Below are 26,017 nucleotides of genomic sequence, written 5' to 3'. Positions count from 1 at the left end.
CAAAAGTTTATTTTCCACTTGTTATTTGTTTCAACACTGGTTGTCACAAGGGTGTCTCTGTTCATTCATATCACTAAGGGAATTCAGGGAATTATACACTGGCTCTTAAAACTTTCTTCTGGAAGTGATTAATGTCTCTTCTGCTCACATTTCCTTGGCCATAGCAAATTATGGAAATGTGTCCAACTTCAAACGGGTCAGGGAAGTGTAGTCCTACCATATACTCAAAAGGAAAATCAGGACCATTGTAAACAGCCCAAACTTCCAATGACAGAGAGAAGAGGAGCTCCAGATGCACCATTTCTGACTTTCCAACACATTTTAAAGCTGAAGAAAGAAGTCATAGTGGGTGAATGGAATGCTTTCCCTAAGCCAAAGACAGTAGCTCTAAATCTTAACAAAAGTATGAAAAAGAATGTTTGTTTTTGGTGTCTGCTTCCCTTTGTTAAACTTCTATTTTGAAAAAATTACAGACACACTGGAAATTGCAAAAATTGTGCGTACTGTTCCATATACCCTTCACCCAATTTCCCCCAATGATGAGATCTCATATAATTGGTACAATATCAAAACCAGGACATTGAAATTGGTACAATGTTGTTAACTAGACTACAGAACTTATTCAGTTTGCACCATTTTGCATGCATTTATTTGTGTGTTTATGTATGTGTGTGCATATGGTTCTATGCAATTTTTTGTTAGTGTTGAGCAATGTACCCATCCATTTATATTTATTTTTGATTTTTTAAGTTCTATACAATTTTAACTCATGCATAGATTCATGTAACTACCAAGACAATCAACATACAGAACTGTTTAATCACCACAAAACAACTCCCTCATGCTACCTTTTTTTCTTTTTTTTCTTTTTTTTTTTTTTGAGACAGAGTTTCACTCTTGTTGCCCAGGCTGGAGTGCAGTGGCGCAATTTCGGCTCACTGCAACCTTCACCTCCTGGGTCCAAGCGATTCTCCTGCCTCAGCCTCTCGAGTAGCTGGAATTACAGGTGCCCACCCCAATGCCCAGCTAATTTTTGTATTTTCTTTTCAGTAGAGATGGGGTTTCACTATGACCAGGCTGGTCTTGAACTCCTTGGCCTCCCAAAGTGCTGGGATTACAGGCGTGAGCCACCACACCTGACCGCTACCTCTGCTGCCCCATTCCTGTCCTTTGGAACGACTAATCTGGTCTCTATCTCTGTAGTTGTATATATGTCAAGAGTATTATGTAAATATTTAACCTCTTGAAATAGACTTTTTTCACAAAGCACAATGCGCTTGTGGTCCATCCAGGTTGTTGCATGTATCAGTAGTTTGTTTCTTTTTGTTGCTGACTAGCATTCCATGATATGAATGTATTACAGTTTGCTAAATCATTCACTTGTTGAAGGACATTTGGGTTATCTTCAATTTTTGGCTATCACAAATAAAGTTGCTATGAACATCCATGTATACAAGCTTTTAAGGGAGTTTTATTTCTCTGGGATAAATGCTCAAGAATGCAATTGCTGGGTCATAAGGTAAGTGCATATTTAGTTTTATAAGAAACAGCCAAACCATTTTCCACAGTGACTGTACCATTGTACATTCCCTCCAGCAAAGCATGAGAGATCCCGTTTCTCCATGTCCTTGCCAGAATTTGGTAGTATTACAATGCATTTTTAAATTTTAGCTGTTTTAACAGGTTTTATTTCATTCTGGTTTTATTTCAGATTTCCCTAATGGCCAGTGGTCTTGAACATTTTTTAATGTGCTTGTTTGCCTTCTGTATCTCCTCTTTAATAAAATGTCTTTGCCCATTTACTAACTTTGTTTTGTTTTTATACGATTGAGTTTTGAGAGTGCTCTATATATTCGAGATACATTACCTTGATCAGATATGTGGTTTGCAAAGTTTCTTCCAGTCTGTACTTTGTCTTTACATCTTTTTAACAAGCTTTTTTTTTTTGCAATGTAAGTTTTTGATGTAGTTCAATTTATCAATATTTTTAATGGATTATGTCTTTGGTGTCATGGCTAAGAACTCCTCACCAAGCCCTAGGTTTCAAATTTTATGGCTTTTCAAACTTTGTTTTTGAATTCAGTCCATTTGCCACACTCCCAACTGCCACCAGTGACCAATCCAGGACCCATTTGCAAAGGACTTTTTGTGTAGGTATTAGTCTCAGCTAAACATCAGCTGGTGAAGGTTTAAGGCGTTAACTCTCTTCTTTAGATCCAGTCCCAAAGTAATCTTCTTTAGAACAAAAGTTCTGGCACTGGAGGAAATATTTGGGGTTGGGGAGAGAGAGAGCTTTTCCTGATCAGTTCACATATTTGCCAAATGGGACAATCAGAGATGAGACTTGAGTTGGGTATGTATTAGACTGAGCTTTCAGGGCAGTTCTGGCTGAGCCCGGCTGCAAATTTCTATCCAATTTACAGAACAGAACTGCAGAAGTCCTGCTTTGCACCAGTGTGTTGTAGGGGAAAAAAGGAAGCAAAGTCCATCTCTCCGTGTGCCTGAGACCTAGGGATTAATTCCTTCTTTCATAGTCTATACATTTAAGCTCTGACTCAAAAGTCATTTTCTCATAAGCAAAATGCCTCTATTCTCTATAACCAGAGCTCACTAGAATATTATTTTGTTGTTTTGAAAGTCCTTGATAATGCAGGAACTATCTTTTTAGAAAATTCCATAGGGCCAGAATTGAAGGCCATCATCTGACACATAGTCATTTGACTTTCTCTCATAAATCATTTAGTCCTGAAGGTAACAAGATAGATTTTTCAACCTTGTGCAAATCTTTGATTATTCTAATACCCACCAAAAGAATTAGCTAGCTGTTACAGCCTACCTATCTTTTCACAAAACCTTTATATTAAGTTGTTTTTTAATTTTTATTTTTGGGGGTAATAGTAGGTGTATATACTGATGGAGTACTTGAGATGTTTGGATACAAGCATGAAATGTGAAATAAGTACATCATGGAGAATGGTTTATCCATCCCCTCAAACATTTATCCTTTGAGTTGCAAACAATCCAATTACAGTCTTGAAGTGTTTTTAAAAGGTACAATTCCGTTATTATTGACTATAATCACCCCGTTGTGCTATCAAATAGTAGCTCTTATTCATTTTTTCTAAACATTTTTTGTACCCATCAAATCCTAAAATGTTTAAATGCGTCAAAACATATTTAGTTCCTCATAGAACTAGGTGAAAAACACTCAATTAATCATTCATTAAAATTGGGTGTTACCAAAATAAAAAATAAAATCCTCTAACCCAGAAATCAAGAACTGAAATCATAATCAAAATGTGTAGTCTTAGTAGGTTTGTATGTATTAGGCAAAACATATGCATGCACTACCTCATTTCTAGAAAAAAAAATGGTTCATTTGATAATTTAAATCTCCCTTCAAACAAATTTTGCAATATCTCAGTCTTCTTTGATGTTTTCTAAAATAACTTTGTCATTTTTTTCCTGGACTAGGGTATCTGAAAAAAATATATAAAAGATAGAAGGAAGTGACCCAACACAGAACATATTTTCTGACATGATTTCTGTTAAGAATTGATTGGAAGAGAAAGTATGCCTGGAGGCAGAGGGATAGATTCAATGATTTCTTGAAGTCCTTGGCAACTGGGTATGTCTAGGATTGTAATTTTGATTATGTTTATTTATTAACATTTATACTGGGCCATTTTAGTTGATTAGCACAATGCAATTACTAAAAAATATGCAGCTAAAAGTTCTGGGAAATCTCTATATTGCTAGGAAAGGCTAGTATGATATCATTTCTGATTTGCAATAATTTAATTAAAATAAACAAGCATATTACCTCCATGTTACAATAGTTTCTTAGCATAGTTTACAATATGATAAAGAACCCAGACTAATTGCTTAAAGTAGGAGTAATGAGAGTTAGTAATCTCAAGTTCTTTGCTAATTACTTACTGGACCTGGACCCTTCTCTATTAATAAAATAAGAAGGCTATACTCTCTTTAAGTGAAGAAGCCCTGCATAATCTGAATATGGTTGCAGGTATTCTCTGCTCTCTTCTTGTCCCTGATGGGTTCAGTCTTGAGGCTACAGCCTTTCTCCAGCCAGGGCCAGACTTCAGTGGAGGCTGAGAGGGCAGTGGAGCTACCCATCCATGAAGTGGACCACAACAGGGGACCCTCAGCCAGACAAAAGACCTTCTGTGTTATTGAAATGCTACCATTAGAGACTGATTCTTTGGAGGAAGATTTAAGCCTTGTTAAAATGTAAATTACTCAAAAACTTTGAACCTGTTAATTGTTATCTGCTACAAATGAATGAATATAGATTAATTTCCCACATCATTTCTTTAGGGCAGTCATTCTGAACGTATGGTCTGGGGACTCCTGGAAGTCCCCAACATTCATCTGGGGGTCTGTGAGGTTAAAACTATTCTCACAATAATACTAATACATTTCTTACCTTGTTCATGCTCATTCTCTTGAGGGTACAGTGAAATTTTCTAAAGGTTACATGATGTGATATGGTAGCAATTTGAATGCAGAAGCAGATATGAGAATCCAGCTGTCTTCTATGCAGCCAGATATTTTAAAAATTTGCAAAAGTGTAAAACAGTGCTAGTCTTTTAACAACTTTTTGTTTTGGAAAATACTATTTTCATCAAAAGTATATTATTTGTGTTAATGTTTAATTTACTTTTGTTATTTTTAAAGTCCTAAGTAAATATTTTAAACTTTTTTCTCAGATTTAATTTCTAATATGGCAAATATTAATGGATATAACGCACATAAGCAAAAACTCTTAGGGGTCCTCAATAACTTTTAAAAGGAATCTTGGGACAACCAATGTCTGTTGTATAGAATGTCAGAGTGGGTGGGACTTAGAAAGTGTTAGGTCCTTTTCCCTCATTTATAGGTTGAAAATTGATCCCCAAAGAGAGAGGGTGACTTACCTGATATGCTGGTTACCTACTTCTGTGCTATAAACCATCCCAAAACTTAGTGGCTGAAAATACGACAATTTATTTTGCCCTCGAAACTGAAATTTGGACTGAGCTTGAAGGGGGCAACAGCTCTGCTTCACATTATATCTGTAGCTTCAGTGGGATGGCTCAAACATCTGACAGCTGGAACAACTGGGACTTGCCAGGCATCTCTCTCTCTCTCTCTCTCTCTCTGCCCTAGTGGATACCAGGGCTTCCTCAAACAGTGAACATTCCAAAACACTGGAGTGAAAACAGCAAGGCTTCCTGTGATCTAGCTTTGGAAGCCACATGCTTTCCACCACATTCTATTGGTCAAGCAAGTCACTGAGACCAAGCCAAATTCAAGGGAAGAGAAGTTAGACTTCATCTCTCAGTGGGAGCAACATCAAAAAATTTGGGGCCATCTTAAATCTACCACACCTGAGGTGCTAGAATTAGCATCAGAAGAACTGAAATTAGAATCCAGCTCTCCTGATTCTTAGTGGATGTGACAACTTCGACAGTGGTGCATAAGAGGAGGATGAAAACCAAGAACCAAAGCATGGGGCTCTGTATGAATGAGGAGCTTTTCAGGGTGGGCCCTAAGACCCAAGTGAGTAGCATGAGCATTTGCAAGCCTGAAAAAGAGGCTGCTAAGAGGAAGACAGGAGTCATGAACTCTCTGATACAGAAGATAACTTAATTCTTGCTTAATGTGTTTGGCTCTTTTCCTCAACCTCCCCACTAGTCGTCTCTGTCTTGATGATGGCAAGTTTGATCTGTGGAGCGGCCTGCTCCACCTCCAGGAGGTTCTGACTATTAGAAAGTTCTATAGAGCAGAAATCTGTTTCCTGCTGACTTCTACCCAATGATTTCCTAGTCGTACCTTTATATTGCCTTAGGGTAATATTGCAAAAGACTTTGACTTCCTTTTTACATGGCAGCTCCATAGCTATTGCAGCTTTATAGTCCCTGTTTGACTCCTTAATGTCGCTTTTAAAATTCCCCTACCTATCAGACCACTCTCCTCTAAACTACTCGAGTTTGTCAATTGCGGTTTCTAAGTATTCTTCAAGAGAGATCAGAGCAGTCCACTGTTGATCAACATCCCCATCATGTTGTATGCACTTCTTTTACTTTAACTTTTATTTTAAGTTCAGGGGTATATGTGCAGGTTTGTTACATAGGTAACTCATGTCATGAGGGTTTGCTGTATAGATCATTTTGTTACCCAGGTATTAAACATAAAACTCAGTAGTTATTTTTCCTGATTCTCTCCCTCTTCTCACTCTTCACCCTCCAGTAGGTCGCAGTGTCTGTTGTTCCCCTTTATGTGTCCATAAGTTCTCATTATTTAGCTCTCACTTGTAAGTCAGAACATGCAGTATTTGATTTTCTATTCTTGAGTTATTTTGGCAAAAGTAATGGCTTTGAGCTCCATCTATGTTCCTGCAAAGGCATGATCTCATCCTTTTGTATAGCTGAATAGTATTCCATGGTGTATATGTACCACGTTTTCTTTATCCAGTCTACCATCGATGGGCATTTAGGTTGATTCCATGTCTTTGCTATTGTGAAAGGTGCTGCAATGAACATACATGTGCATGTGTCTTTGTGACAGAATAATTTATATTCTTTTGGGTATATGCCATGTAATGGGATTGCTGGGTTGAATTGTAGTTCTGATTCCAGGTCTTTGAGGAATCATCACACTGCTTTCCACAATACTTGAACTAATTTACACTCCCACCAACAGCGTAAAAGTGTTCATGGTTCTAATGTGCATAGAGAATTATACAGATTGAAACTCCTTTTCATGTATGCTTTACCACTATGCTTCTATTGTTTTTGTGTGTGTCTGTGTGTGCTTGTTTGTTTGCTTAGTTTTTTACTCAGCTATGGAAATTTATATTCATCCCTAGAAATGTTCTCAAGAGGTCCAACTTGCCAATATCTTTTTGAATCCAGACTTTGTCACTAAAACTATTCATTGCCCCACTTAGTTTCATATAATCTGCAGATTTGTTAAGTATTCATTCTATACTTTAATCTAAATCATTGATTAAGATGTTGTACTAGACAGAACCCTGTGCCACTCCACTAGAGACCATCTTCTATGCTAACATCAATTTACTAATCAGCATCCTTTGGGTTCATTTATTCACCTAACTGTTGTTAATTCATCTAATGGTACTATTGTTTAGTCCATATTTCTCCATCTTGTCCACAATGATATCATGATAGGCCTGGACAAATGCTCTGCTAAAGTCCAAATACATTATGTCTCCTGCATTCGGCTGCTCTCGAAATTCACTAACCCTGTCAAAGGAAATGAAGCAAATCTGACTCTTCCTCAAACACACCATGCACTTTGATGATTCTGAGACTGCGCTCATGTTCTTTTCTCTGCCCAGAATCTTCTTCCATTTCACCTGTCCACTCGACTATTTACATTGCTCAGATGCCACCTCTTCATGAAGCTTTAGTCCTTGACTCCAGACATAATTATTTCATGCCTGGTTTATTTCCCCAAAGCTCTTTATACATAGCATCATGTCCCAGCTGTTTGTTTATGCTTATTCTCCTCTCCCTCACTTAGAACGAGCCATATATTATTTAATAGATGTTTGATGACTTTAATTCAACTATATCCTGGTGCCTACTAACAATCGCTTCCTTTCCAAAATACTCATAAATCACTCATTCCAAAATCCAATCTAGCAAGCACAATGTGCTCCCTAAGTACCAGTTCCCAAGAAAAGGAACCAGGGCTTCTTGGCAAAATGGCTGATGCCAGGTCTAGGCAAAAAGTGTAAAAGATGAGCCTAGAACATCTCGGAGTGCCAGTCAGTGAGGAAGCTATCAAAAGCAAGGAAGCTATCCAAGATAAAGAAGCTATCGAACATGATTAGGGGTTGTCAAAAACTGAGAAGTCAAACTGAAGAGGTTTCCAATGGCCAAAGCTTGGGTAATTTGATTAATAATTATAATAATTACTGCAATGAAAGAAAATACATAAAATATGTCTAAACGCAGGAGTTCATAATAATGGTAAATAAAAGGTAAGAATTCAGCATTTATCCTGCCTTTTCATATCTTACCATACTAACCATAGCTTAGGGACACAATAATATTTTCTTTATAGAAGCATTCTAACTAATACATTAACAAGGAGTGATATACTTAGAATATCACCATTGTACACATACTAAATGAATGAAGTAATGTAGTCTAAGCCATGATAATCCATGGCTCCTAAAATCCTTAGTAAAAAGCTGATGAGAAGCTTTATAATGGATGGTTCCAGCAGACAACCCCTAAACCCCACAGATCAGACCTTACATGCTAAAAGGAGAGCTAACCAGCCTCCTGGTATGGTGCAGGAGGAAGTACACAGCACCACCTACATGGTATCCTTGCTAAAAACTTGCACATGATGCTATCAAGACTCTAGATTCAACTAGTAGTTTACATGAAATAATAGGATTTAGAGTGAAACAAGTCCATGGGTAGGTGACTGTGGGAAATCCTATAGTACATATGACCTGTTTCCTTTTCTTTTTTTCTTTCTTTCTTTTTTTTTTTTGGAAACAGAGTCTTGCTCTGTCGCCCAGGCTGGAGTGCAGTGGTGCAATCTTGGCTGACTCACTGCAAACTCCGACTCCTGGGTTCAAGCGATTCTCCTGCCTCAGTCTCCCAAGTAGCTGGGACTACAGGCATGTGCCACTATGCCCAGTTAATTTTTGTACTTTTACTAGAGATGGGGGTTTCACCCTGTTGGCCAGGCTGGTCTCAAACTCCTGACCTCAGATGATCCACCCACCTCGGCCTCCCAAAGTACTGGGATTACAGGCATGAACCACCACGCCTGGTCTGACCTGCTTTCTTCTCAAATAAATTACAAGGAGGGAAAAAAAGCAGGGGCGGGAGAGGAATCTACAGATCAAAAAAGACTTAAGAGCCACAAAAATCAAATACAATGCATGGACCAGGCTTGGATTCTGATTCAAGTAAACCAACTACAACAAATGTTTGTGAGATTATCAGGGGAATCTGAACACCAGATATTTGAGGATACTAAGAAATTATTATTAATATTGTTGGTATCATAATTGTACTTGGATTGTGTATTTTAAGAAAAGAGTCCTTATCTTTTAGAGATAATACTGAAATATTTCAGGAGAAAATGATATGATATATTAAATTTGCCTCAAAACTACCTAGTAGGGAGGCAGTGGGGATTGGCATGAGGGGTGGAACAAGAACGGTTATGAATCAATCATTGTTGTATCTGAGTAAGAGGTTCATGCTTCCTTATATTTTCTCTCTTCTTTGAACATGTAAAATTTCCCACAATTATCTTTTAATCCAATCTAAAATTTTACCCAAAACTGTTATTGAGCTTACAGACCTGTTTCAGAACACACGTTCCCTTTCTGAAAATTCAAGCATTTGCCAGAAGAGCAGTTTTTTCATTCCTGCCTGATTCTCCATAATTCCACACAAATCACAGTCATGTGACCATCATAATGACCAGTTCTCTTGGTTCTCCAGGACAGTGTTCTTGCAGAACTCATTAGAGTAGTTGGACCCTTCCCAATCACTCTGTGCACATAGGGCTCTGGTCTCTGTCACCAGTGTTCACACTAGTCCTTTTCATACTGAAGCCCATTCTCTTTGACAGAAAAGACAAGATTAAAATAAGAGTTCTGGGCCGGGCATAGTGGCTTACTCTACCTGTAATCCCAACAGTTTGGGAGGCTGAGGTAGGAGGATCCCTTGAGGCCAGGAGTTCGAGACCAGCCTGGGCATCATAGTGAGACTTTGCCTCTAAAAAAAAATTATAAAAATAGCCAGGCATGGTGGCATGCACCTGTAGTCTCAGTTACTTGGGAGGCTGAGGAGGGAAAATCGCTTGAGCCCAGAAGATGAAGACTGCAGTGAGCTGTAATCATGCCACTGACAAAAATAAAATAAAATAAAATAAAATAATAAAAAAACTAAATAAGAGTTTTATTCAATTTTCTTTGTCATTTATCAACATTGAAAAAATACAATTCCTTTTATCATCTGGATCTAAACATACACAAAAGGATCCTTTGTCATCATTAGATTTTTATTTTTTAAATAAAGCTGACTGGGCTGGGCGTAGTGGCTCACACCTGTAATCCCAGCACTTCGGGAGGCCGAGGTGGGTGGATCATCTGAGGTCAGGAGTTCAAGATGAGCCTGACCAACATGGTGAAACCCTCTCTCTACCAAAAATACAAAAATTAGCTGGGTGAAGTGTGCATGCCTGTAACGTCAGCTGCTCAGGAAGCTGAGGCAGAAGAATCGCTTGAACCCGGGAGGCAGAAGTTACAGTGAGCCAAGATTGCGCCATTGCACTCCAGCCTGGGTGACAAGAGGGAAACTCCATCTCAAATAAATAAATAAATAAGTAAATAAATGAAGCTGGGCTGGACATTTTTCCTCTATTTTTCTAGATCTCTGTTATTCTTAAAAATTACCTGTTCCTGCTTTCCCTCTTTTTCATAGCATCACTAGTTTCTTTTGGCACCGTCTCCCCTTTCTTCAGAATTCTCACTCATTTACAATAGCACAGTAAAAAGAGAATGGGCTAAACTTTTTTGATGGAACTATGCAATGTTGGTGAGTATTGGAATGCGGACAGTGTCATATTCTGCTCTACAAGTATAAACTTGTATCACTTTCCTGGAAGACAATTTTACAACTCCAAAGCCTTTTTAAACGTGTGTACTTTGTGACCAAGGAATTCCATTTTTAGGAATTAATCTTTGAGCTTCAAATCACTAACAAGTAAAAAAAAGAAAGAAAGAAAGAAATTGATGCTAAGCATATGGATGTGCACAGATATTTAGCTAAAAGAATGTCCAAGGCAGCATTTTAAATATATTTTAAAAATTAGAAACAACTTAAATATATATTTAAAACACCAGGGTTGCCTAAATAAACTATGGTTTATCTTGCAGTGTAATATCATGTAGCCAAAAAAGATGACAGGTCAGGATATTTTATGACATGGGGAGATGTTTATAATATATAATTTAAGGGAGACCACTTGATTTTTTTAAATTTAAAAAAATTAAAATTTTTCTAAAAGTGAGAAACATGAACAAAACAGTTCATAGAGAATGTTTCTCATTTTTAAAAAATGTATGCATGGAAAAAAAGACTGAAAAATTATATGAGAAAGTTAAATTAATTCCTTTTATTCTCCTTTCCTCACACATGCTGTAACAATTTCCATAATGGATATTTATTATTTTGAAATTTAAAAAAGGAGGTAATCAATGAAATAGGAAGAGGGTACACAAGGCCAGCTTGGGCCACATCACAGTTTTCTCCCTTTGTTGGGTGCAGCCTGTTCTGGCCTGACCACCTCTCAACAGCAACCACTCACCTCCCCTGGGAGGGGCTTTGCTGCCCCATCTCCATATGCAGAGACCAGGGGCAGCAGCAGTGACTCTTAGAGGGTTTTCAGCAGATAGGAGGAAGATCGCTGCCCAATAGCTGCTGAAAAAGGAATTTGCCCCAAGAATGTGAGCCTGGACAAGGCAAGGCCAAGAAGTCCAATCTGTCCTCAGCTCTGTCTCTGCAAGGGCACAATTTGGCCCCACCCTGGGGTTGTTTTAGAGCTTGGTGGCTCACCTCTCAGCAGTTAACACTGTTCATTCAAGAGGTTTCCCTGGGGTTTGGGTTAAAGCCATTGGCCTCTGCTCTGCAGTCTCTTGTGTGACTCACTGTTCTGTTTTGTTCATTATTATGTTCTACTTCCTTCCTAGCAGCCTCCCTGGCTCTTCTTGGAAATCCCTTTTCCTCCTTCTCTTCCTCAAGCCCAATTGCAATGATAAAGATTTATGAATATGCAAGGGAGTTGGCAGTGTTTGTGATTAGAACCCTTAGCCTTAGAGTTCTCTAGGCTGTGGTTTAACTTACTAGAGTAAACAAATCAGAGAGAGAGACAGAGTGGGGAGAGAGAGGGAGAGGGAGACAGAGACAGAGAGGGAGAGGGAGATGGAGAGGGAGAGGGAGACAGAGAGGGTGAGAGAAAGAGATAGAGGGAGAGAGAAAAAGAGAGAGAGAGAAGAAAAGAAGTGTGTGTTTTAAAAGGAAAGAAATATTATCCATTATATCTAACAGGGGAAATACTACAAACATGCATCACTGTGAGCATTTTATTGTCTTCTGGCTCCTAAGGTCTAGGACATGTGGTGCCTGTCCCTGAGTACTGGATTGCATTTGTTCTCAATTCTGAATCAGCTGAAATACACATTAAAATGCGTGATGCTGCAGCACCTTACTGGCAAACCCCACAAACCTCCTAAAGAAAACAAAATGAGACAAACAAACAGCAGCACCAGCACAGTCTTTTGGAAGCCCCGAAAAAGAAATATTTTTAAAGTTGTTGAATTCTAACTCATTTTTATATGTATTTCAAGGCTGAGTCCTTTAAGACAGTGAATGATTCCAGTGTTCCCGACATGCCTTTCGGTTGCCTCTCTGAGTGTGCTGATGAAGAATGCAAGAACGTGTTATTGGAATTAATTCTGGATATGATGGAGGCAACATAGAACCCTTGAGTACCAGGACAAAGGCAGCTTTCCTGTGGGTGGACAAAACGGGCATCTTCGTGGTGTGACAGGAACAACATAGAAAGTGCCATCTAAAATAGCTGCCCCCACTTCTAAAATACCTGCTGTGTCACCATCAGTACTTTCTTCCTCTGTGATACTGGGATCTCGGTATCTTCACTTGAAAATATACCTGGCGGGGATAACACACAAAATCCTAAGACCATCATGCAAAGGATGGAGGAACAGAAGAGAATCAGTCTCCTCTCTCCTGTTCTTCATGGAGCCCTCTTTATGAATCTCAAAATACTGCTTTGATTTCCCAGTATACACACTATCCCTTATGTCCTTTCTTTCACGTAAGAATATATGTAAAGAAGGTTCCCAGACAACCCCCTCTCCACCAAATCAATGAACAGAATGTTAGGATTGAAAATAATTTCACAAAATCGTTATTATGATCCCTGAAGCAATTAAGGTCTTTCCCCAGCTTGAGCAGTGACAGGTGCAATGGCCAGGCCATCCAGTGTGAGTTTTAGACCCTGCAAGGTCAGCATCCAGACTTTCTTGTGGGTGTCCCCACTTTCAGGTCCAGCGGCTCCCCTTCCTCTCGGATGCCTGTGGTTCTTGGGTTTGCTTCATCTCAAAAATTAGCTTTCAAGACAATATCTGAACCCCTTCTAGTCTAAGGTGCAGATTTCTAGCACATAGTAGGTAATTAATAAATACAGGTTGAATGAGTGAATGAATGAATGGATTAAGCACCATTAAGCGCTGCCAAACCCAGGGAAGTATGTTAATGAGGATCACTAGACCCAAGTTACTGAAGTGAAGGTCTTGCCAGAAAATGTGAGAGAGGGTTTTTGCTTTGAAGTATCTTCCTGGGTCCCCTGAAATCTCAGCACTGTGCAGGACTGTGGGTTCTGCCTGTGCTAACACTCTACTTCTCTAACATCTCTTGCATCCCTTTAGTTCTCTTTATCCTACACTGCTATTCTCTGGCTGAAAAATCCATTATTCCTTGACTAGCATTGTGCTACAGCCTTCTAATTTATCTCTTGGCTTCTCTTTTCCATCATCCCCTCCTCCCCAAATCACATGACCTTGCATCCATAATCCTGTAGGGTCTGATTCCAGATCTATTGCTCTTATCTTGTATTTCATCACACACCTCTCGGTGTGTCCCAGCCCCCATCAATTCTGCCCTAACCAAAAGCTAAATTGAACCACTTAGAAATTCACAAACACTCTATGTTCTGTCTGGTTTTGGAACCTTTGATTGTTGCTGACATACTGGGAAACTTCTTTTCCACTTCATCACCATTTGCTCACTCTCACTCACTGCTTAGTACCCAGTATAGATGTCACCTCTTCCAGAAGCCTTCCCTGAGACTCTAAGGAAATATATGTCCGTTGTGGGTCTGCTGGGTTCTTTACTTCATGGTGTCTTCACTCTGAAACTCAGACTAACAAAGCAGTCACCATCTGGAGCATAGAAGAGGGCAAAAAAGGGAGGGTTGAGACTTGGATGCTAGCTCTCAAAGCTTCCACATGGAAGTCACACTTTAACACTTCCATTCAATTGTCATTGGTCAAAGTAAGTCACACAGCCATATCTAACTTCTAGGGGGCAGGGAAGTGAAATCACATTATATGCCTAGAAGTGAAGAGAAAGAGAACCATTTGTAAAACAACCATAGTGATTTACATATTCAAGTAAGTGGAGGCCTGGAAAACCCCCAGTGGATCTGATAACCTTACTGAGAAATATTTAATTTGCATGAGGGTAGTGGAAGCCATATTACAGGACGCTATGGAGTGATCGAAAAGTAAAGAAATAATGACAGTGAGAAGAGATAGTTCCTTCAAGATGTTTGACTGTAAAGGGCAGACGAGAGGTAAGTGGTGGTGGGTTGTGGCCAAGGAAGGATAAAGAGTTGGTTGGTGATTTGTATGAGCATGGCTTGAGCATGTTTAGAGAACAACAGGATATGTCCAGACAAGCAGATGAGAGTTTGAAGATCCATGAGAGAGGAAGAATTGGGTAGGGTCCTTGAGCTAGCAGAAGAGATCAAACTCCAAAGTATGATAGAGGGATTGGCCTTAGATAAGACTAGGCTTCCCTCCTCCAAGTAGCAGGAGCAATGGAGAATGAGTGGGTGCAGAAGTTGATCGATTTATAGATTGAAACGTAGGAGGTTGAGGGAATTCTTGTCCAGTGGCGTCTGTTATCATTGTGAAATCAAGTTATATAAAGCTGTCATAATGTGTTCCACTTAGAGAAATTTAGGAAATCATTATAAGAAAAAGGGAGAGAGATGCTCCTTTGTAACACTTGTGATTTCCTAGAACAATGGTGAGGAGGATGCTAAGCATATCTCACCCCCACCCCCACTCCCACCCCTGTGCCACAGTTGAGCCCTATTTTAGGCACCATGGCAGCTTTGATTGCCAAATGCAATCTCCTAAGCACATGTATGTGCCTGGTAAAAAATGGTTCATCTATAGTAGTTGGAAGTAGGAGTTTGAATATAGCTGTTAAATGAAAATCTGTTTCTGCCCAAACTTACCCAAAAATATACTGAGATATTATTAATGCTGAAGGTTTTGCCCTCATTTCCTTCCTGTCTTCAACCTGAAAATGATTTCTCAGCCCATACTATACCCACACAGCTCAGGTCATTGCTTGGCTAAGAAAGATAATCTTGTCTGACCATTTTCTTTGGAGCGTAATAAGTTGCCTTCAAGGTCTTAGGACATTGCTACCTTAGGATGCTGCTCTTCCAGTTATTTTGGGAGCTGCTGGCTCAAAAAAATAATAATAATCCCATCTACAAGTTCTCTTCTGCACCCTGCAAGCTTGGTCAGGGCTCATGATTACTTTTTTCCCTCCTTCTTCAAATAGGGCTTTTTTTTTTTTTTTTTTTTTTTTTTCTTTCTGGGTTTAGACAGAGAGGGCTTCCTAGCTAATTTAATTTTGGTTCTCCTTTGTTACAAGCAGATGTCACTTTTACATCTGTGTCACTTTTACATTAAATACCCCATGTCTCCCCACCGACCAGCCCAGCAGATGTTACTACTATTAGCCAAACTCCAGCAAAAAGGTAACAGGCAGCCCCTTCTGCTAATTATAGCATTGTGGGAGTGAAGAGAAGAGGAGGGGAGGAGTGGAGTGGGGCTTTTAAATGTCCTGAAAAGTTCTTAAAATAATGCATTTTGGAGATCTGTACACCATCACCTATATAACACATACACATGGGGTACCTTCAAAGTTAATCCAGATACAGAAACATCATCTATGAGTTAGCCATAAAAGTTCAACCCAAACCCACACAGCTAACCCAGGGCAAATGCCTTTCAAAGTGAGATCACCCTGAACATACTAACGTTTACATACAACATAAATCACCATATTAATTATGCATAAATACTGTATATAATATTGTAAGACAAAACATAATTAACCTATCTAATACAAATATACCTTCCAGTAAATTCCAAAAAAATAAAATTATCTGCCTGGTTGCTTTCTTTTCTCCCATTTGATATCCTAGAGCCTGCTTTTTGATTTAGCCTACCCTCTTCCACGTGCATTATAAACGTACAATAGGAAAAATGCTGTGTCTATGCACCATCTAAATCTCAAAGTCAAGTGTTTAATATACAATTCTAGGACACTGTACCAACATCATCATCACTGCCATCATCATAATACTGGTGACTAACAGTCACTGGATTCTTTCCATGTGCCAAGCACTGTGTTAATTGCTTTGTATACGCTATTGTCAATCAGTTAATAATTGTTAGTCTCACAGTGCCAGGAGGTTAGTTACCAGAACCTCAAAGAGTTTCTATTATGAAACGTGTATCATGGTTGCTAGGCAAATGGAAAATGTGGTGGAAATTCTAAAATGCTATGAGAATGTACTGGGTCATCAGATGTGGGGCTACTGTGACTGGTATGCTTTCTGTTCCGCGGAAATAGTGTCCCAGTAAATTCTGTCTAGGTTATTTTCTTAGTGCAGGTGAGTGGGAAAGACTGCTGTCTGCTGAAGTCTTTTTGGAGAAACCCAAGGACAAATCTTGTCTATTCACTCTCGGTTGAAGGAATGTTGGTTCTGTATTGAGTATGCCAGACAGTGGGCTAGCTGTGCTGGATAATTTGGATGCAGCATCAAATAAAGCAATCAAAAAGAGAATTCCTCTGAAACTCTCACTGGTATTTAATATTTTATTCATTCCCATGTTATTGTGCTTCGCCTGCGGTAAAACAGCCTCGAAACAGCCTCCTAGGAGTGAGGCATTAGGAGGCTGACAAGCGTTTTCCCATGAATCGCTACTACAATACAATGGCATTTTGTTTGCTGTTTTGTTTCCTTGTCTTCTAACATTCTTTCTGACTTTCAAGGAAAAAAAAGAAGAAAAAGAAACCCTTCTATGAATGGTGAAGAAAAGGAAAGAAAAGTTTCTTTTAAACTTTCAACCTTTTTCAGTTGGTATTGAGTAGCATGTAAACATTTTTTTTTTTTTTTCTGATAGTATATATGCTGGTAATCTCTTCCTTTTCGGTGTTTTAAATGGCCTTTTCCCTTCCTTTTATCACATAGCATTGCCTTTCCATTATTGATTCAGAAAATCGGCAGGGGGAAAAATTCAACCGTGTACGCATACTAAGAAAGGGAAGGCAGAGGCAGATGGATCAAACTCATCCATCTATCCATGTAGTCATTTATCTATCAATCCGTCCTGTTACCCACCCGCCTCTATTAAAATAAATAGCAGGCACTGTACACATTGCTGGTTGGCTGAAGTTGTGATCCGGACAAAAGGTCTGTTTGGGGAAAGGATGCTGAAGCTTAATTCTATTTGTGCCGGTTGAAAATCAGGAGGGGTTTTTCTACACTTCACTTTTATTAGATTATTTCTTATAGATGGTTTCTTTTTTCCTCCCAGACGCGTGGTGGAGGCTGCTGAAGCAGTTGGTCTATAGTTGGAATAATTAAATTAACCATTTAGTACAACTTTTAGGGGAGAGCTCGCGTGTAGAAAGCACAACTGGAACAAAACAGGGCGCTGGGGCTGGGGCTCTGGCCTGGCCCAGCCCCGCACGCCTTTCATCTCCAAGCAGAAGCAGGACCCCGGGCCACAAAAGACGGGCAGAGGGACGATAGGCCAGGGGTGGTGGGGGAGGGATGGTGACACTGAACAAAATAAACCTACAAGGTCTACAAAGGGGAAAATGAAGTCAAGCACATTTGCTCATCCGACCGTGTGGGCCCGGCGCTGAAAGGTCTGGTGGTACAAAGGCCAGAAGGCTCACGGCACCCCGACCCGGGGCGGTCGGCAGCAGGGGGTGCCCGGAGATGGCTGGCTAAGCGGCCCGGGACCGCGAGGCGGGGAGGGACCCCAGGACCGGGAGGGAGCGAGCCCCGGACCTGCCCCTTGACCGCTCCCCACACCCTCCGCGGTCAAGCACTTCCCTTGCCAGCGCTGCTCGGCAGAGACCTCGCCCAGATCACTCAGCTTCTCCCTTTGACACCCTCTGACGCCCCGTCAGTATCCAGGTCCCCTGAGTTGCTCACTGAACTCCCCACCCCAACACTCCCTTTCGCCCAGGAAGTGCCTCTGTGCACCATCTAAGTTTCCAAGTTCCACATCTTCACCTAAGAGCCATCCTCAGAAACTGCCAACGTGAACCCCTCTACTCCGAGCTCCCAGCACTTTTTAGGTCCTCGTCTCGCCTCCTCCCTAAAAACTAACGGGGCCTGGGGACTGTCAGCAAACTTAGGACCCACGGTGAAATTGCCCTGCAGTCGGCTCAGGCGTAGGGATCAGAGCCGGGGCGCACAGCAGTGGCGCGGCACCCAGCCGTAGCTTCCGGAGCAGAGTGCGCGCTCTGCACCACGCGGAGACACACCCCGGGTACACTAAGACTCTAGCACCAAGTGGAGTGTGAACCTAGTTACTGTCAAAAATAGGCCTTGGAGCCGAAACACATCACCTCCTGGCCACTCCTGGTCACTCTCTTCTGCAGGGAAACGCGCTTAAACCCTGCAGCAGAGGAGCGGGCTGGCGGTGGACAACCCGGCCTGTGCTCCCTACATCCACATCTCCCGAGTGCAGGCCTCGGCTGCAGAGTTGCGTTCAGAAAACCAGCAAGCACATCCCCCAACCCGAAATCCGAGGGAACGAAGAAAGTTGGACGATCACAGCCTTGTGCTTGACAACCTATCCCCCACCTCCCTTAAGTGGCTGGGGAGGGGGATGATCGTGGGGGAAATTCCATGTGTGGAGTCCAAAGGGATACAGCCACCTCCCGGCCCAAATGCAGATTCATATTCATGAGAGCAGGATAAATAAAGACAAATCTCCGCTGTAATAGCACTTGGATTCGCATCCGTCTTAGCTGGCCTTTAGGTTTGGGGGACTGAAGACAGATGTTTGCATCCCTTTTCTCCTCTTGTCTGGTGACCATAAAGAAAAACCATTTAGAGCGTTGCAATTTGTTTCCCGCCGCAGTAAAACCTTGTACACATTTATTTTCATTTCACCCCCGTGCACAAAAAAGTGCACACTGGTCACCAAGGGCCCTTCTTTATCAAATACGCATTGTACAACATACAACTGCAATAAAACTATCAGCCCTCCCCGTAAAACTATCACCAGGATCCTCGGTAGGTCCGGCTCCCTGCACTCCCGACTTTAGCGCTTCCTCACGCACCGAGGATTTGCAACCACCTGAAACGAGCCTGAAACTCACCCTGCAGAGAAGCACAAGGCTGGGGGACCGCTGTCCCTGTTTAATCCATTACTGCGTCCGCAGCAGTTTAGTGCGCAATAAAACACGGTGGCAGGGGAGAGCGGGCGCCCATCCACTCCCCGGCACTAGCATCGAATTAAACCACTTAGTTTGGCAAACACTGAACGCCTAAATGCCCCTATAAAGACTTTATGAGTTTGTTACTTTAATTACTGACTTGTTACAGAGCACATAAAGGGGGTAATGAATGCAATAAAACTAATTATCTACACATTTAATTCATATAAAATATCCAGGGTTTGTTTACACCACACGGCGATTCAACTAAGCTTTCCCCCTCTTGTCCACCGAGAGGAAGGATTTAATGAAATAGTTTCCCTCATTCTGCTAGGGCCTAACGAACCAAATGAAAATTACCCTCCGCTTAAATCATGGGGCCACCGAGGTCCACAAATCACTGCTCGCTTCTTTGTCTGTGCCTCGCTGCCAGCACCCAAAAGCCTGAGGAATCGGACAAGAAAGGTGCCCGACCTGGAGCCATTGCCTGGGCATTTACATGGCAAGAATTTCGCTCACTGTCGTCCGCAAACCTAAAAGGCAAACAGACACAATCCCCGGGTCTGTGGAGGATTGTGGGCACCTGAAATAAAATAGAGGAGAGAAAGAGGGAGAGCGCCCGAAAGAGATGAAAGAGGAGATACATTTGGGTACGCTTCATGCTCGCTTGCCAGCGTAATTAAAACGAACAACCTCACTGAAACTCCAAACCAACCAAATGCAAACCTTGCGCTAATGCAAACAGACACAGAACTGAGCGCAAAGAACACAACGGTTGAGAATCCAGATGTTTTACATTCAAAAGCTTTCCTCAGATTTTTTTTTATTATTATTTTTAAGTGGCTGTATACCCTGAGTCTCTTGAAAGCACATTTAGCTGCAAGGAGAAATGCAATTTATAAGATGCTTTCTCTCTCTCTCTCTCTTTTTTTTTTAACCCCTTCTACCAGGTGTATTTTTAAAGAAATCCGCTTATCGTTCACATAAACCCCCTTGACCCACTTACTCTATGTTACAGGGCGCCTGAGTCTTGCCAATGTCCCAGTCCTTTACAACATTTCATGCACTTCGGGGGGTAGGCTTGTTGTTAAATTGAGCGTGTAACACTCTTACAAAACAGGTTTTCTATGACATCAAGGTTTCTTCTCCCTAACTGAGGGGAAAAAAAAGAAGAGGACGAAAAAGGGGGAAAACACACACACTATCTCAATTTATGCCTAAGGTATATGATCAGTTAAAAAGGCTTAAAAGCTCGGGGAAATTGGATCAGGGAGAATCGTCACCCAACTTTCATTATTTCCAAGTAGTGTGATTGAATTAAAGGGCAGGGAGCTGGTTAGAAGGGAGGATCAGGGGCTCGGTGCGTAATGGTGTGGTATTAAATTCTAATTAGAGATGCAGGAATCAATGATAGGGAGGTTGGACAGCTCAGTTCCCCAGTGCCAGCCCAATAGACGGATGAGTTATTGTCATGTAAAAAGCGCCAGCAATAAGACCAACCGCTTTGCTATTGTCCAAGTGGAAAGAGCCAAGTTTATTATGAGGACTATATGCTCTAGAGACCTCAGACAAGGCATCTCATAGGAGGCTTTTTCATAAAACTAGGCTCTGCTGGTAGTAAGGAGGCCAGTTTGGAGGCAGGCGTTGAGCTGTGCACATCTCCCCACTCCAGCCACCTTCTCCATATCCATCTTTTATTTCATTTTTCCACTTGGCTGAGCCATCCAGAACCTTTTCAATGTATAAAATGGAATATTCTTACCTCAATTCCTCTGCCTACGAGTCCTGTATGGCTGGGATGGACACCTCGAGCCTGGCTTCAGCCTATGCTGACTTCAGTTCCTGCAGCCAGGCCAGTGGCTTCCAGTATAACCCGATAAGGACCACTTTTGGGGCCACGTCCGGCTGCCCGTCCCTCACGCCGGGATCCTGCAGCCTGGGCACCCTCAGGGACCACCAGAGCAGTCCGTACGCCGCAGGTAAGGACCTTCAGCTTTCTCAGCGGAGGAAGCCGCCTTTCCGCCCGTATATAGGAAGCCTTGATTGCATTTGAAAATGGAAATGTGTTTAGTATTTACCAAACGAAATTTGCTTACACAAATGAAAGAATTTATCACGTTAGAAGCGATTGCAGGGAGGGGTAATTCACTTACAGGGTTACACTATCCTAGTCACACCCGAACCGCCAACAAAATTATCTTAAGCTGCCAAAATGATAGGCATAATTTATTTACTTTGCGATGAGACGTAAAGCTTAGAAAATAATTAAATAACAAAGAGTAAAGCTCATTACTGGCAGTGTCTCTTTTTTTAAGAACCGACAGCGGCTCACACCTCTTTGGCTGGTCATTTTTATGATTATTTCTTTAATTTATTATTATTTTTTTGCAGCACTTTCTCCCAACTTTTGAGCCGGGTCAACTTTCTGAGAATTGAAAAGTTTCCAAAGTGGAACTGTTTGGTAACTTCTTTCCTGGCTCTCTGATACTCCTACTGAGGTTTTTGGATGTTTTTTCCTCTCTGGTTTTTTCCTGCTGAAAGCACTATCCCCAGTCCGTCACATCGCGCTGTTTCAATCCACCCAAAGGCGCTTGTGCCGGAAACGACTCCGCCAAGTACGAAGTTTGAGCCCAGGTTTCCGTAGATAACAAATTTGCTCGGTTTCTTCCTGCAGCTTCTCCGTGCGATTCTCTGCGCGGGTGTAGGTAGCGGCTGCCGGATGACCTGACCTTGGAGTCCCCACATTCTAGCTCCACGGCCGGCGCGCTGCTGGCTGATTCGCTCACTTTCTATCTCCTCTGTCATACTCTATCTAGTTCCTTACAAACTCTTCACGGACCACGGCGGCCTCAACGAGAAGCGCAAGCAGCGGCGCATCCGCACAACTTTCACCAGTGCGCAGCTCAAAGAGCTGGAAAGGGTCTTCGCGGAGACTCACTACCCCGACATCTACACTCGGGAGGAGCTGGCCCTGAAGATCGACCTCACAGAGGCGCGAGTCCAGGTACGCGCGCCTGGAAACCGACCCAGCTCCTCCGCACTGATCCGGGGAGGTGTCGGGGTGAGGGGCGGCTGGTGAAATTCGAAGTCCTGGAACCTCGAGTGAGAAAGACCTAGAGCCCCAGGGCCGATCAGAAATACTGGATTTGGTGTGGCTGTACGTTCGAGAAAGGCTTAGAGCGCGCGCTCTTGGCATTTTATTTCCAGCTGCGAAGTGTTTCCCACCCGAGCAGAGACATGGGGGGCCTTGGGACGTGGATGAACAAGGCAATTTCGGGGACAGGAAGTGCCTATGGTGGAAGGTGTGCAGACTTTGCTCCCGTATTATAAGTCTTTCCTTCCTTTGTTTCTTTTTTCCCAAATGCCTCCTAACTCAAGTGCTTTTAACCTGGCCCCATGGCATATAGGTGCATTTTCCCGAAAACTATGACTTGCATCAGATTTGCAAAGGGTCTGTGACTTCATGAAGGTCAAGAACCATAACTTACTCTAAACTGTTAGACACAGGTGCGCTCACGAGTTGGCCACAGCGCCTCTCTGGGTGAGCCCTCGACCGAGAAGCGGTACGCACCATCGCATGCTCTTCCAGGCCCAAAGGCCCGGGATGGGCGTCAGAGCAAACCCAGAGGATCCCTTTTCCTTCTACCAATTAGAGTTGAACTTTAGAACTTAGGCTTAGGATTGAATGACGAGCTCGGGGCTTGCTCAAGAAGCAGACTGAACAGAGGTCCACCAAAATAAGGCCTTCCCTTTCAGGGTCTTTCTGGGACCTGTAGCTTTTTAAACTCTGCCGCAAGCCTTCATTTCCCTGGCGTGCTCACTCCCCCTAAGAAAGTTTCTCCGAAGATGCACAGCAGCAAGAAGCGGTAGACTTGGTGGACTGGGTGCGCGCAGGGGTGACCACGGCTCATGGGGAGGAGGGTGTTAAAACAAGCCGAAGTAGAACGTGGGCCACCCTAATCGTTGCTTTTCTTTCCCATTTTCCTCTTTCTTCCCCTGCTTCATCGTCTCTCCTTCCGTCTTGGGCCAGGTGTGGTTCCAGAACCGCCGTGCCAAGTTTCGCAAGCAGGAGCGCGCAGCGGCAGCCGCGGCGGCCGCGGCCAAGAACGGCTCCTCGGGCAAAAAATCTGACTCCTCCAGGGACGACGAGAGCAAAGAGGCCAAGAGCACCGACCCGGACAGCACTGGGGGCCCAGGTCCCAACCCCAACCCCACCCCCAGCTGCGGGGCGAATGGCAGCGGCGGCGGCGGGCCCAGCCCCGCGGGAGCTCCAGGGGCGGCGGGGCCCGGGGGCCCGGGAGGCGAACCCGGCAAGGGCGGCGCAGCAGCGGCGGCGGCGGCCGCAGCAGCAGCGGCGGCGGCCGCGGCAGCGGCAGCAGCTGGAGGCCTGGCTGCGGCTGGGGGCCCTGGACAAGGCTGGGCTCCCGGCCCCGGCCCCATCACCTCCATCCCGGATTCGCTTGGGGGCCCCTTCGCCAGCGTCCTATCTTCGCTCCAAAGACCCAACGGTGCCAAAGCCGCCTTAGTGAAGAGCAGTATGTTCTGATCTGGGATCCTGCGGCGGCGGCGGCGGCGACAGCGGGCGAGCCAGGGCCCGGGCGGGCGAGTGGGCGAGCGGGTAGGCCCAAGGCTATTGTCGTCGCTGCTGCCATGGCTTTTTCATCGAGGGCCTAAAGTAATCGCTCTAAGAATAAAGGGAAAAAGGCGTCGCCCTCATTTCAACCCCACTCCTACCCCCCTTCCTCAACTCCCAAACAAAACAAAACAAACTTCCCTGGCTTCGCACCTGCCTGGGGCCGCGCATCGGGGCCTGGGCTCCTGCTGCTGACCGGGGGTTGTGAGCAGCGCGGCCTGGACGCGGGGGCACTCTCAGGGGGCTGTGTCTGCGTGTCAGTTTGTGTCTGTCTCGGGGAATGTATGACTGTGGCCCAAGCAGGTGACAGGAAGAGATGGGGGCTCGCAACCAACTCAGTGACTTGTTTAGAAAAAAAAAAAAGACAAAAAAGTAAAAATAAAAACAAAAAGTTGGAAGACAGAAACCATTAAAAAACAAAAAGCTAACAACCCAGAAAGGTTTAAAAAACATAAGGAAAAAAAAAGACAAATTAAAGGAGGGGCTGGGGAGAAGCTGCAGCTGGAACTGAAGATTCGATCTTGTGAACCCCTAAATCCACTCCCTCCTAACAGCACGGATTCTCTTGGGGCTCTTCTTCAGGGAAGAGTAGGGACGCCTTTCCAGCCCCCCCTTCCTATCCTGTCCTTGGGTTCAGGTCACTGCGGCGACGACTCGCTCAGACTGTCCCGGTGGCCGGAATGACTTTCTCGCTCCCCCTTGCCTGTCCCACCTCGCTGAACACTATCCCGCCATTAGGGCATCGGAACCCCACACAGTTGCAACTCCCAACCCCGAATCTTTGCAGCCGTTGGGCCCTGAAAGATGCCCTATCCATGAGATGCCTTTTCATCTACAAACTCTGCAAAATGTGTCTCATGTTTCGCAACTCTTTTTTTCCCCCTTGCTCCCGCCTACCCCGTTGGCATTTTCTTCTTCCACCAGCTTTTACTGAACTTTTTGGCACTGCTGTGGATTGGAGTCAATTGCAGTCCACATAACTGGCTGCAGAAAAATCTACCGAGCAAGGAAAAGGCACACACACGTTTGCAGAAGTGTCTCGGTTTGCATTTCTGTTGGAATGATCCGAACTGGACTCACATCCTGTATGGTGGATGGACTGTATATTGAGGGTTCCATTCTTCGCGCAGTTTAGACATCTCTGTTTTGATTTTTTTGTTGTTATTTTTATTTTAAAAGGCACAAACTCTAGATATTAGTTGAATGTTGAGGCTTTAACTTTTTCGGTGTCTTTCTACAACTGTGTTCTGTGACTCAATTGTATCGTGTTAATATCAGTACAGACCGTCTCCTCTACGTGACCGTATAATGTTTTTCTCTTCTTGTAGTCTCTATGGCGTGTCTTTATGGTGTAATAAGGTTCTCACGGGTTCAATCTTTTGTGTTTAGAGAGGCCACAGTTCAGACAATGGTATATATTTTTGTTATCAGGTGCATGTCTGTCTGATTTCTTTTTTTTCCTGTTGGACTATGTTTGTGAACATAATTGTCATAAGTTATGTTTCAGATTTTTGAATTTATTTATATGTGTTATAATGAATGCTTCTATTTAAAAGGGAAATATTTCTACATGTGCATATAGTTTTCCAAGAGTGTACCATTAACTTGATTGTTGATAATAAAAACAAAAAGCAAGTTTAGCAATTGAATTCTTCTTTTTCTTGATTCATTTTTTTTGGGTTGGTAATTTTTTTAAGTTTTATTTTAAAAGGATAAGGGAAGATAAAGGAAATTGTACTAAAAATAGCAAGAACCCCACTTGGCTCTGGACATCCAGGTGGGTTGTGACATCTAAACCCATGCAGCCAAATTCAGCCAAATATAAAATTTAGTGCTTCAGAGAGCAGGGAGGATTCTTGTCCATGCTTTTCTGTCCCCTAGAAGCACACCAGGGATTGATAAAATTGTTCACATCTGGCTGCGGATATGTGGACTAAGTAGCAGCCAAGGCAGGATTTGAATTCAGGTCTTTGAGGTGGACTTAAAATGACAGTGGATTCTGCATGCAGGTGCCTTCAAGACC

At 42.8% G+C, this 26,017-nt stretch overlaps 1 protein-coding gene and 1 long non-coding RNA gene across 2 annotated transcripts in view; one reads left to right on the top strand and one right to left on the bottom strand.

Annotated features, from left to right (window-relative positions):
* LOC135970906 (uncharacterized) overlaps nt 1-21,361 on the bottom strand; it is a 51,500-nt gene extending 30,139 nt beyond the window's left edge. The window contains exon 1 of the long non-coding RNA XR_010586800.1: nt 21,124-21,361. This is a non-coding gene — a long non-coding RNA (uncharacterized lncRNA). The remainder of the gene's footprint in view (nt 1-21,123) is intronic.
* PHOX2B (paired like homeobox 2B) lies at nt 20,882-23,967 on the top strand. The gene is made up of 3 exons (XM_065544950.1): nt 20,882-21,340; nt 22,178-22,437; nt 23,377-23,967. The coding sequence occupies exons 1-3, from the start codon at nt 21,100-21,102 to the stop codon at nt 23,905-23,907; spliced, it is 1,032 nt and encodes a 343-aa protein (XP_065401022.1). The 5' UTR covers nt 20,882-21,099; the 3' UTR covers nt 23,908-23,967.
* Nucleotides 23,968-26,017: the final 2,050 nt, after the last annotated feature.

The sequence above is a fragment of the Macaca fascicularis genome, chromosome 5 (assembly GCF_037993035.2).
Source record: "Macaca fascicularis isolate 582-1 chromosome 5, T2T-MFA8v1.1".
In the NCBI taxonomy this organism is placed as follows: domain Eukaryota; kingdom Metazoa; phylum Chordata; class Mammalia; order Primates; family Cercopithecidae; genus Macaca; species Macaca fascicularis.
This window is presented reverse-complemented; position numbering and strand designations above follow the sequence as displayed.

Bases quoted from the DNA above. Each gene is read 5' to 3' on its own strand.
- PHOX2B (XM_065544950.1), top strand. From the start codon at position 21,100: ATGTATAAAATGGAATATTCTTACCTCAATTCCTCTGCCTACGAGTCC. The intron at 21,341-22,177 runs GTAAGGACCTTC...TACTCTATCTAG, and splicing joins GAGCAGTCCGTACGCCGCAG to TTCCTTACAAACTCTTCACG. The intron at 22,438-23,376 runs TGAAATTCGAAG...ATCGTCTCTCCT, and splicing joins TCGGGGTGAGGGGCGGCTGG to TCCGTCTTGGGCCAGGTGTG.